At 36.8% G+C, this 14,153-nt stretch overlaps 1 protein-coding gene across 1 annotated transcript; it reads right to left on the reverse strand.

Moving 5' to 3' along the window:
• Window positions 1-12,956: 12,956 nt before the first annotated feature.
• On the reverse strand, window positions 12,957-13,671 carry LOC113561455. The gene has a single exon (XM_026967766.1). It carries the CDS (start codon window positions 13,579-13,581, stop codon window positions 13,174-13,176), a length of 408 nt encoding a protein of 135 aa, XP_026823567.1. The 5' UTR covers window positions 13,582-13,671; the 3' UTR covers window positions 12,957-13,173.
• Window positions 13,672-14,153: the final 482 nt, after the last annotated feature.

The following is a 14,153-nucleotide window of genomic DNA, read 5'->3' on the forward strand; positions in this document are numbered from 1 at the left end:
CATGTGACACTTCACGCAACCATGGCTTAAATTCCGCGATGTCTAACCATTGTTGCTGAAACTTTGATTTACGCTGTATTTCTCTTTTAGAATGTACATCATCATTATTTAATAATAGTGATGTATTTTCTTTTATGTTTTTTTTATGGGAGACAGATTCTGCATGTCTTAAGACATGTGATGATGAGCACGAGAAAGTTTTATTACAAATTGCACAATGACAAAGGCTCTCATCATGTGACACTTTACGTATCCAAGATTTGTATCGATCATCGTGAAGCCAAGCTTCCAAAAATATCCGCTTATCCTTTTTTCTTAAGTTCTCAACCATTTCACTATGTAAACAATACGAAGAATATAAGAATATATATATATATAAACGTTCGACTACGGGCATACTTATTATACTTTTCAGAGTTCTTTTCCAATAAAAGTTTAGCTACATTAATCGTTCTGATTTGACCTGTAGTCGAACGTTTTCCTGTCCTAGATACATCCAGCTCTTCGTATTGCGACAAACTATCAAGCAACTGAGTGAAATTTCAGTGGCATCCAGGATGGCATTGTCCGAAAGGGAAAGAATTACTTTACTGATGATGCGAGGATATGGTGACCGCGTTAGATCCTATGAACAAGTAGCTGCTTTATTTAACAATAATTATCCAGATCGTGAACCAATTGCGAAGTCTACAGTCCAGAAAACGGTCATTCGATTTGATGAAACAGGATCCGTCAAGGACCGACAACGCACTGGCAAACCAAAATTAGCAACAAACTTGGATAAGAGTTTAGAAGTGATGCAAACATTCGTCGAAAATCCTCATTCTACTGTGAGGAAGGCAGCACAGGCGCATGATATTAGTACAATGTCCATTCATCGTATTTTAGTGAAAGAGAAATGGCATCCTTTCAAAATTAAAATCACTCAGGAGCTATCGGAAGATGATTTTGATCGAAGAAATGAATTCTGCGACGAAATGATGCGTCGATACGATGATAATAATAACTATTTTGATCACATAATTTTTTCCGACGAAGCTTCTTTTGAATTAAACGGAGCGGTAAATCGGCATAATTGCCGATATTGGAGTGATGAAAATCTTCACTGGATGCGTGATCTCCGCACGCAGTATCCCCAAAAACTTAACGTTTGGGCGGGTTTTTGTGAACGTGGTATTGTCGGGCTATTCTTCATTAATGGGAATTTGAACGCGGCGATCTATCAGGAGCTATTGCAAAATGAAGTCATCCGCTCTTGAAAATATGTTTGATGGGAACATAGAAAATATTTGGTTCCAACAAGATGGTGCAGGGCCACACTATGCAGTAGCAGTACGGCAATTTTTGGATAATACTTTTCCAAATCGATGGATAGGAAGACGTGGTCAAATAGAGTGGCCTGCTAGATCACCAGATCTTACACCTGTCGATTATTTTTTTGGGGGATATCTTAAAAATAATGTATACGAAACAAAACCTGCCAACCTTATGGACCTTAGGGAACGTATAATACAGCAAAGCGATCTTATCTCGGCAGAGATGAGACGAAATGTTTTAAATAATTTTTATCTACGACTAGGCCACTGTCAAGCAGCAGACGGAGATCAATTTGAACACTTACTCAACTAAACGAAACGCACGCACGCACAACAAATACACGTCACGGCAGGGAGGGTTTGGAGTCTTGAAATACCAGAGCAGTGACGAGCCCCGGGGTCCTGATCCCTGCCGTGCACACACACACGCGCACGCACACACACACACGCACGCACGCACGCGCACACACGCACACGCGCACACACACACACACACGAGGTGTAAATCCGACCGTGCAACCTCCATGCGGTACACCTTGGGTAATGCTAATGCCGGCGGTACTAATAACTTTCAAGCCTCATAACTCAGAGTAATGAGCGAAAAATACTTTCATATAGTGTTTTGGAAAGCTCTCGAGGTAAGCTACAAGGATATGCAATAATAAATAGGGTGTTCAATTTAAAAAAACAAAGTTGAACTCTTTCTGACTTTGGCATGTTCACTCAAGGTCAAACCAATGACACCATCTTATGTGCCTCTTCGAACCAAACAACTTTTGTCTGAAACATTTCTTTGTAAAATGCATAGTTTATGAAATATTCGACCGTTTCCAGACTTTTGTTACACCCTGTATACAGGGCGGTCCACTTAAATCGATCATCTTAGATATTTCACTTGTTTTTGATGATACGAAAAAATGTCTAAGGAAAAAGTTGCACCGTTCGAAGGGGCTATCATGATGACAACAAAAATTTGTTCAAGGCTATTTTTTTCAGAGATTCAAAGGTCAAGATAATTTTTTTAAATGGAACTACATATTTTTGTTTGCGCAATTTTATAGCCAACATCGAGAGGAGTTCAGCGACCTATGACAACATGACCTTTAAATGATCTTAAACGCGGGAAACAGAAAAATCAAACTTTATGCTCTTCAACACAAAAATTTATTTAAGGAGGTGTTCGAAATGATGTCCTCCGACTTCAATACATTTTCTAAGGCTCCATGGACGTTCTACTTATCGAAGCCACTTTAGATTTTCGACGGTCCAATAGTTCATATTTCTTCTATTTACTTGTCCATGGTTAGTGAACATTGATTCATCGGTAAACACTCTCATGTTCTGGAATTCAATGGAATGTAAGATTGAAATAATTCCATACATGTATTGTGTGCGTGTGTGTATGTGTATGTAAATATTTATGATCGTGAAATGCTTTCGCAGTTCAGTTCATTTCCTGAGTTTCTCGATATCAGAGTTTAAATATGACTCATTATACGAAAGAGGAAAGAATAGAAATGCTTCTTATTTACGGTGAAAGCGGAAGAAGCTCTACAGAGGCGCAGAGAATGTACGGCCAAAGATACCCTGAAAAGCGTTTACCGTCTCGCGCTGCTTTTGACCGTCTTATTAAAACATTTCGTGAAACTGGAAGTGTTTGTTCACGTAAGAAAATGCGACCTCATTTGCAAACTAATGAACCAGCAGAAGTTACTGTTTTGGCTACAGTGGCAAATAATCCACATATCAGTTCTCGACAAATACAAAGAAATACTGGTATTTCCAAGACAAGTGTTTTACACATTCTTAAACGCCACTCATTTCATCCATATTACATTGCATTGCATCAAGAACTTCATGGAAATGATTTTATTAATCGAATAGAATTTTGTCAATGGGCGCTACAACAGTTGAAGGTCAATGAATTCTTCTTCAACAGAATATTGTTTACCGATGAATCAACTTTCACTAACCATGGACAAGTAAATAGAAGAAATATGCACTATTGGTCCGTTGAAAATCCAAGGTGGCTTTGACAAGTAGAACGTCAACGTCCATGGAGTCTTAATGTATGCTGTGGTGTTTTACACAATCGAATCATTGGCCCTTTCTTTATTGATGGTACATTAAATGGTCAAAAATATGCTGATTTTTTGTCCCAACAATTACCAAACTTATTGGAAGAGGTGCCGTTAGAAACTCGTTTACAAATGTGGTATCAGCATGATGGTTGTCCGGCTCATAACGCACGTGTTGCACGTACAGTTTTACACGAAATGTTTCCGGAACGCTGGATAGGAAGAGGAGGACATATCAGTTGGCCAGCACGTTCTCCTGATTTGAATCCTTTAGACTTTTTTGTGGGGAATGTTAAAGAACACTGTTTACAATGATGTACCAACTACACAAGAGAACATGAGAGACCGCATTTTGAATGCATGTGCTAGTATAAATTCAGAAATGATAGAAAGGGTAAGAGTATCATTTGTGCATCGTATTAGAATATGTATTGAAGTCGGAGGACATCATTTCGAACACCTCCTTAAATAAATTTTTGTGTTGAAGAGCATAGTTTGATTTTTCTGTTTCCCGCGTTCAAGATCATTTAAAGGTCATGTTGTCATAGGTCGCTGAACTCCTCTCGATGTTGGCTATAAAATTGCGCAAACAAAAATATGTAGTTCCATTTAAAAAAATTATCTTGACCTTTGAATCTCCGAAAAAAATAGCCTTGAAAAAATTTTCGTTCTGTCATCATGATAGTCCGTTCGAACGGTGCAACTTTTTCCTTACACATTTTTTCATATCATCAAAAACAAGTGAAATATCTAAGATGATCGATTTAAGTGGACCACCCTGTGTATATATATATATATACAGGGTGTCTATATATACAGGGTGTCTGAGACCACCCGTACATGCCGAATATTTTGATAACTGAGCGTGACAGATAAAAATGTTTTAATCAAAAGTTGTAGGGCTTTAACAATTACATGAAATGGTGATACATATTTGACCTTGACAGCAGTTATGCAGGAAGTCTCAAGGTCAACTTTAAAATCTTAAATGGAAACTCCCATTTTTTATTATATCATCTTCTTCTACCAATTAATTGGAACAACTTTTGTCTGAAACATGTTTTCTGAAAATGCCTCCATTGACCTTGACATGTATTTGAAATAAAAACTACATTTTGAAATAAAAAAGTCTCGCTCTTAACATAATCCAGAACTAACGACGAGGACGTGGCGAGTTTCTAGTTCCATGTTTTTTCTTAATTTAAAAAATTGTAATGTTTTTAAAATGTTTTCAGTGGTACGGCCAAAAAAACGGAAAAATAATTAATAAACATAGTGATACCAAATACTATGTTACACAAACCAATTATGAATACGTAAAAGCATTAACTGAATACTGTGTATACATATTTATTTTTTTAGTATACATATATGTACCTTATATAGGCTGTAGCTGTCCCCGGGTTTGTTATTAACCTGGACAAAAACATAACTGCCGGGGAGATATGGGAGCATATTATTCTACCTAGTGGGAAATATAAGAAAAAAAAAAAATTCTTATATCGAGTTTGCTTAGAAATGCTTTATTACAAAGTTATAAACCAATATTGAAAAGAAATATGAGATAAGTAACAACGGATTTTTTCACAAAAATAAAAATTATCTACGCAATGAGTTAGTGACGCATTTCAAAATGTTGTCCTTGCGCATCGATACAAGCTAGACATCGACGTAGTACAGAATTTCTTACAGTACGACATTCCTGAAAATTTTGTTGCATCTCAGTAACTGAATTAGTAATTCGTTGCTTTAAATCTATCTGGTACTCTCCTGTTAGGAAATCTACGTTGATACTCTCGTACGGCAGCTCGTGCATTTCCGTCACAGAATCCGTACACGAAATGAATATCAGTGTATTCCTCATTTGAAAACACTTTTGGCATTCTGATAGTAATTGCTTGTTCACACGACGATTGAAATCTAACAGCTACTGTTGTGAAAGTAACAATCATACTGAATCGTTTCAACATAGTGAACATGAATACATGTGAATACACATAACATAAACATCTTCGACCTTCAAAATTCTACACTATGTTCCGTTGTTACTTATCTCATATTTCTTTTCAATATTGGTTTATAACTTTGTAATAAAGCATTTCTAAGCAAACTCGATATAAGAATTTTTTCTTATTTTCACTAGTAGAATATGCTCCCGCAGTTTGTCGGTTAAAACTTGGGACACCCTGTATATGGGTCATTCCACGTCAAATCGGCCACCCCCCTGCCCAAAATTGTATTGAAGCAAATCTAACTTTTGAGGTATCAAAATTTAGCTTAAAGCTTCTAGTTTTCGATGCCGTCTGGCAATTTTGAAAAATTTCATGTATTGACCTTGCTTTTGTTGGTCAAATAAAAAATGGTAAGTATTTTCTTATTCAAATCTCTACTATTTCTTGTAGATGAAATACAAAAGTCATTTTCAATGTAATTTTACTGATTTTTACTTATTCGCTGAATCCGAATCTTAAATAAAGGAAAAATTATATATTTTTGCAAATAACCATTTAGTTGTTATTGGTATCCACTTTTGAAATATAAAAATAATGTTATTATTTTTAAGGATGTTTTTTTTCTCTTCTTAAAACGACATTTCTGCGCTATAACATTAACCAGTTATAAATTCTGCACTTACACTATTATATATACTGTATATATAAAATCATCATCATCATCATAATTTTTCGTACATTGCCGGCCTGCCCGGCGATTGCTTTCGCATCGTGTCGTATGCCGCGATCTCGGCTATATCGCTCGCTCGTGACGTCACGTCGTGACGTCTAGCTACTATATAAAGGATAGCTGACTCGTCTGCCATATTGGAGCCCAAGCTTTGTTCGATTGTGAACTTGTGACGTTACTTTTTATTACGTGGCAACTTAATTGTTTTGTAAAAATGACTGGCTGTTCGGCCCCAAATTGTTCGAACCACTCTAGGAATGGTTTTAAATTCTATAGGTAAGTATTGGGTTGTTCGGAAAGTTATTTCGTTTTTTCAAGGAAAAATGAAAAGCGGTTTTTTCATATTTAGAATAAATTTTATTCAGTGATGTATTGGTCATTTTGTTCCACTACCTTTCGCCATCTTTCTGGCAACTTTAAGATTCCACGCTCATAGAAGTCCTTCTCCTTATTGACAAAAAATTGAAGCAAGTGATTTTTGACGCCTTCATTTGAATCGAAGTTTACATTGTTCAAAGAATTTTGTAGAGACCGGAACAAATGGTAATCGGATGGTGCCAGATCAGGAGAGTATGATGGGTGTGGTAGCACATCCCATCCAAGCTGTAAAAGCTTCTGGCGAGTGACCAAACTTGTGTGTGGTCTGGCATTGTCGTGATGGAATACGACACCTTTCCTATTCGCCAATTCTGGTCGCTTCTGCTTGATGGCAGCATCCAGTTAATCCAGCTGACGACAATACACTTTCGAATCAATCGTCTGGTTGCTTGGTAGTAGCTCGAAAAATACGATTCCCTTCCAATCCCACCATACAGAAAGCATGATCTTCTTTTGATGAATATCTGCCTTGGATGTCGATTGAGCAGGTTCATCTTGCCTGGACCATGATCGTTTTCGCTTAACATTGTTGTAAACAATCCATTTTTCATCTCCAGTTATGATTCACTTAAAAAATGGTTCATTTTCTTCACGTTTCAACAATGAATCGCAGATGGTAATGCGTCGAATCAAGTCAATTTCCTTTAAATTGTGTGGAACCCAAATATCGAGCTTTGAAACGAATCCAAGGCGTTTCAAATGATCGTAAACAGTCGAATTCGATAAATTTAACTTTTCAGCAATTTCGCGTGTTGTTATGCGACGGTTTGCATCCACCAGAGCCTTTATTTTCTCGTCATCAGCTTTAATTGGCCGACCTGAACGTGGTGCATCTTTCAAATCGAAATTTCCAGTACGAAATTTCGAAAACCAATTCTGACACTGACGTTCACTCAATACATCTTCTCCGTACACGGCACACAATTTTTTTCTCGCTTGCACTGCATTTTTACCCTTTCGGTAGTAAAAAAGCAAAATATTACGAAAATGCTCACTTTGATTTTCCATGTTTGATGTGATGCCAAAAAACAATTACTTGACAGATCGCAACACAATAAGATACTAAATGACGTCTGAAATGTCAGTTGTCAAAATATAAAACGAATTTGCCGCTTAGAGTAAGGTTAAGTATCGAGGAACGCGACTAACGACATCTCTTTGTGAAAAACGAAATTACTTTCCGAACAACCCAATATTTTTATTTATTAGTAACAACAAAATGTAACGACAAATTTGTTTAACCTCACATCCTTCTTTTTATTTACATATATTTGTATTGACTATTTGTTAATTTGTTAGCTACTTATAATAAGCATATAATGTAATAATATAATATTATAATTAAGAAATATTCATTAACAAATAGTCAATACAAATATATGTAAGTAAAAAGAAGGATGTGAGGTTAGACAAATTTTTCGTTACATTTTGTTATTACTAATAAATAAAAATACTTACCTATAGAATTTAAAACCATTCCTAGAGTGGTTCGAACAATTTGGAGGCGAACAGCCAGTCATTTTTACAAAACAATTAAGTTGCCACGTAATGAAAAGTCTGTTCTTTATTGCTGAACTGCTGCACTAGTTCAGAGTTTATCCTTTTCCTTTCACTGTGTAGTAAAAAAGATAAACTCTGAACTAGTACAGCAGTTCAGCAATAAAGAACAGACCTAAAAAGTAACGTCACAACCAAACAAAGCTTGGGCTCCAATATGGCGGACGAGTCAGCTATCCTTTATACAGGGTGTTTCACTCAAAGGTTTAAACCTTCCGCCCATAAGTAGATCTGGTCACATTAAATAAAAAAGTCCTATACCATTTTGCAATTTATCACGTAAATTTCGAGTTATTAATAAAAGATACTGAGCGAATCAGTACGCGCAAGCCAGAGCGAGGCGGGTAGGTGGATATAACAGGGCTTGCCGCTCGCGCGACGCGATGGCCGCGAGTATCGGAGTACAGCGGCAAGTGGCGACAGACGATACGACGCGTGGATGATAATTTCTCAGCGTCTCATTCATGCGCGCGAGTTGCCGAGGAAGTATTGTCACGCATTTTTTGTTCTGATATACGTACAAGTGTTATTTATTAATATTAATAATATTAATTAATATTATTAATAAATAAAACTTGTGTGTACATCAGAAAAAATATGATTAATATTAATTAATATTATTAATAATATTATTAATTAATATTTTGGTGCTATCTTTTCCATACCACTTTGCAGTAGATAGCATGGCGCGTTTTCTTTTATAGTGGTTTCCCCAAATAGGCCTAATACTCTAATAAACTAATGTAAGAATTGTTCGAAGTGCCGCCCTCCTTCTCATATACAGATTTCGGCTCTTCGGCCGGACATGGCGCACCGTGCGACGCGCAATATTACACGAAGAGCCGAAATCTGTATACAAGAAGGAGGGCGGCACTTCGAACAATTCTTACATTAGTTTATTAGAGTGAATTAGGCCTATTTGGGGAAACCACTATAAAAGAAAACGCGCCATGCTATTTACTGCAAAGTGGTATGGAAAAGATAGCACCAAAATATTAATTAATAATATTATTAATAATATTAATTAATATTAATCATATTTTTTCTGATGTACACACAAGTTTTATTTATTAATAATATTAATTAATATTATTAATATTAATAAATAACACTTGTACGTATATCAGAACAAAAAATGCGTGACAATACTTCCTCGGCAACTCGCGCGCGTGAATGAGACGCTGAGAAATTATCATCCACGCGTCGTATCGTCTGTCGCCACTTGCCGCTGTACTCCGATACTCGCGGCCATCGCGTCGCGCGAGCGGCAAGCCCTGTTATATCCACCTACCCGCCTCGCTCTGGCTTGCGCGTACTGATTCGCTCAGTATCTTTTATTAATAACTCGAAATTTACGTGATAAATTGCAAAATGGTATAGGACTTTTTTATTTAATGTGACCAGATCTACCTGTGGGCGGAAGGTTTATACCTTTGAGTGAAACACCCTGTATAGTAGCTATATCGTGACGTCACACAACCGCCCGAAGATAGCCGAAGCGCTGAGCGAACACGTACGCGGCTCTCGCTTGTGTGTGTTACCCCCTCCACTATCTCGGACCGCGGACCGCGTCTGCATTCTGGCATCTCTGCTACCAAGTAGCTTATCTCGAATTCATGCCATTTGACAGGTCATATCAACTTGTGATTAAAATATCTCAGGAATTAAAGCCGTAATCAAAAATCTAACGGCACTTGTATAATAAAATGTGAATACGAACTTTCGATCGCGACCAATGCGAATAAGATTGGTGCAGTTAATCCTGAGATATTATAATCGCAAGTTAGAATTGTGACGTTCCATTTTCCGTTTCCATTTTCTGGTTCAGACTCACGTACGTATGTTCGCACATACACATGCAAAGCGATTTTGTCCATCAAGCTGCTGTTCACACATGCATGATTTAATTTATTATTAATTAAAACTGATTTAAAAATTATTATGAATAAGAGAATATTAAAATCTTTTAATATTTTTAATATATATTTTACACAGAGAATCAACAGATACACACACAATATCAGCAAATACATACACAAAAATCACAATTAAATAAATATATGATTTATTAAAATATAATCTGAAGAGAATATTAAAATCTTTTAATATTTTCAAATTTAAAACTAATATTCTATATTCTGTAAAAGTTAACATTTTATTATAATATATATTTTTTATAATGTATTAATTGTAATATGTTATAAAATTATAAGAATAATGTTATTCATTAAAATATTATTAAAATGATAATTATATAAAATTTAATTGCAATATATTGTATACATAATAATAAATATTGTATATAATATAATATATGTATATGTAATAATAATGTAGTGTATAATAATATGTATATATGTATATAAACAATTAATACGCAATAAAATTTTGTAAATTAACACCGATTTTTAAATTTTATTAAATGCCATTTCAAAACACTTATTTATTCTGCTGTCACATTGTGATAGCAGATCATGCCCGATTTCTGCTGTACATCTGCTGTCAATAACTGATATTGCAGACTCTGTTCGATATCTGTTATGTTTCTAGCATCACATCGTGACGGCATGCCGTGATCTGTTTCTGCTGTGTTTTTGCCATCATATCGTGCTGGCACATTGTGCTAGCAAAAGCAAAGCTTAATGAGGACGCAGTGGAGCGGAATCTGCTGCGAATTAATGATTGAGTCTGCTGACACACTGTTGGCATACTGCTAGCATTTTGCTATCTGGGAACTTATTAATAGCAAAAACATTATAACTCCTAACAAATTAAATTCTTAATATAGCATTAATATAGCTTTTAATATAGCATTAAAATCAAACTTAATTAGAAATTGAATTTGTTAGTAGGAGTTATAATGTTTTTGCAATTAAGTTAATTATTATAAATTATTAATATAAGTTAATTATAAAAAATAAAAAAAGAACAATTCAATTTAATAGCTTTTTTATTATATTATTATAATATATAAAGTAAAAGTGTTTAGTATAAAGTATTGTTTTTATAATATATTTTATTATTATATTATGTTCTCAGTTTGCCTCTCTCAGCAGCTCTTCTTAACCACCCTTGGATATATTTTTCTACTTCCTTTGTATTTTTACAATATCCTCCTTTTTTTGATGCACCTATTTAAAATGATATCATTATTAAAATCAAACATGCAATTATTTTATTTATGACAATTATACAATTTATGAAAAAATACTAAACAAAATGTTGAGCTTCGTGTATGATTATATGTAATTACTTTGTAACACTGTATACACACATACTTTGTATGTATGTATGTATGCATGTATGTATGTATGTATGTATGTATGTGTGTAGGTGTGTATGTGTGTAGTTGTGTAGGTGTGTAGGTGTGGAGTGTATATCACTTGGACACAGTTCACTTGGACACGTTGCAAGTGGACACCGTTCATTTGGACACCGAAAATTGCACATCGTTCACTTGGACACCGTTAATGTGCACATGTATCATTTGGACACAGAAAAATGCACACTGTGCAGTTGGACACCGTTCACTTGGACACCGTTCAATTGCGCACCGTGCAGTTGGACACGGAAAGATGGACATAGTTTGTTTGCGCGCGCGCACACACACACACACAAACGTTGGAAAATGCTTTTTTTCATGTCTTTCCGTGTCGAAATAAACGGTGTCCAACTGAACGGTGCGCAACTGAACGGTGTTCAAGTGAACGGTGTCCAAGTGAACGGTGTCCAACTGCACAGTGTGCATTTTTCTGTGTCCAAATGATACATGTGCACATTAACGGTGTCCAAGTGAACGGTGTGCAATTTTCGTGGTCCAAATGAACGGTGTCCACTTGCAACGTGTCCAAGTAAACTGTGTCCAACTGAGGCGCTCCCGTAAGTGTGTAGGTGTGTAGGTTTGTAGGTATGTATGTATCTTTGACCGATATTCATTGTTGATTCTGATTTAAGACCATCTTAAGTACAATCATAAGATATTTGAAACCAATCACACAGTCATATCAGCATCTTAAGACATTACTTCAGATCGTCTGGAAATAAGAACGGACTATGAATACTAGCCTTTGATATTAAAAAATAAAGGACATAATAATATTAAGCAGATATTTTTATACGAATAAATATTTTAATTCATAGAAATATATTTATTAATACAAATAAGTGTATGTATGTATGTGTTTATTCCGTGCTTCCCTATCGGGATTGCACCGACTTCCATTTCACAGGGTACATCGCGGACCCTACCCCGCTCACAATTTTCTTCCTACTTACTATCCGCACCGAGAGAGAAAAACATAACCTCTCACACACGCACTCACACCTATCTCACCCACTCACTCATACCATCTCTGCATTCCTTCTGGACCTCCGTTTCCGCTGCACTTCCCTCATTTATCCCTCTGTCTCCATTCATCCTCTTTCCCCCTCCTTTCCTTCCCTCATCCATATTTTTTATCCTCCCATTTCCCCTCTTCTATTCTCATCCAAGTCGTTCATCCATCCCTCCCCCCCTCCTATCCTCCGCCAATATTCTTCCTACTTTCTCCTGTATCCCTTCATCTCTCTCTGACTCCTCTCTACATCTCTCCAGGATATGCTCCCACGTCTCTATCTCTCCCCCACAACTTCTACATTTTCTATCCTTCTCCCTTTCCCAATACCTTCCTCCCCTCATCTCATTTCCCAGTCTGTACCTTGCCACCCTATTCCTTTTCTCCTCCTTCCATCTCCTTTTCAGATATTTCGGTATTCCCTCCACCATCACCATCTTATACCACTCATTATACTTCGCCTTCCTTATCTTTTCTCCATTCTCCTTTTCCTGCTTCTCCTTCTCTCTTTTCTCTATCCTTTCCCATTCCTCCTCTCTCCTCTCCTTACTACCTCCCTCCCAACCCCCCCTCGTTCCCCCACCCTCTATAAAACTTTTCCTTTCCTTCTCCCAACTCGATATATCTTTGATCTCCCTTCCCCTTGCTTCTATCTCTTTTAAACATTTCCCTTGCCCACTCACTTCCCCTCCCTTCCCTCAATCTCTCTTCAAATTTCCACGCTCTTCTTGCACACCTCATCCTCAATTTCTCCCTTTTCACTTCCTCCCTTACCATATATCCCGGCGTAATCCAATCCACCCCCAATATCCATTTTATATATTTCTCCTACATTGCCTCTACTTTTCTTCCCTCCCCCCATCCCCACACCTCTACTCCGTATCCTATCACCATCCACACTAGTGTATCAAATAACCATCTCTTTCTCTTATAGTCATTTCCGAAATACCTCTTCCCTATTCCCCATACATTTCTCATAACTCCTCCTGCCTTCCTTATTCTATCCTCTATCTGCCTTTCCTGCCTTCCATTTCTTCTAAACACATAACCTAGGTATTTTATTTCCTCTAGCTCTTCCACTTCTCCCTCCCCCCATTTCCATGTTCTTCTTTTCGCTCTTCTTTTCCCAAATCTCACTATTTTCGTTTTTTCCCTATTCACCTCCAACCCTTTCTCCCTTATATACTCCCTAAATTCCTTAATCATCAAACTCATTTCCCCTTCCTCCTTCGCCATCAACACTAAGTCATCTGCATATTGCAGCGAATATAGTTTCTTTCCTCTTATCTCTATTCCACCCTTCCCCCTCTTCCTCAATTTCTCTTCCAGATCCGCCAAATACAATATAAAAAGCTTCGCACTCAACGGACATCTCTGCCTCACCCCCCTACCCTCCCAGAATCTTTCCCACATCACCCCTCCCACCTTTACCGTTACCATCGTTTCTCTGTACATTTCCTTTATCCTCTCCCTCAATCCTTCACTTACCCCTCTTCTATTTAACGTCTCCCATAAAACCTCCCTATTCGCACTATCGAATGCCGCCTTTATGTCCACAAAACATCCTATCATTTTCCCACCTGTTTTCCCTAATTCCCTATTTATCACATAATTCAATACATATATATTATCCATCGTCCCTTTCCCTTTTCTAAAACCTGTCTGCCCTTCCGGAATCATCCTTTTCTCGTCCATCTCCTTCTCTATTCTCCTTTCTATTATCATTGCATATATTTTGTATGCCGTATTCAATAATGTCACTCCCCTATAACACTCTACCGTTTTTCCATCTCCCTTTTTTTTAATTG

This window comes from Ooceraea biroi, chromosome 2 (assembly GCF_003672135.1).
Source record: "Ooceraea biroi isolate clonal line C1 chromosome 2, Obir_v5.4, whole genome shotgun sequence".
Classification (NCBI taxonomy): domain Eukaryota; kingdom Metazoa; phylum Arthropoda; class Insecta; order Hymenoptera; family Formicidae; genus Ooceraea; species Ooceraea biroi.

What these genes read in the sequence shown, in the direction of transcription:
- LOC113561455 (XM_026967766.1), bottom strand. Translation starts at nt 13,581, where the DNA reads ATGGCGAAGGAGGAAGGGGAAATGAGTTTGATGATTAAGGAATTTAGG.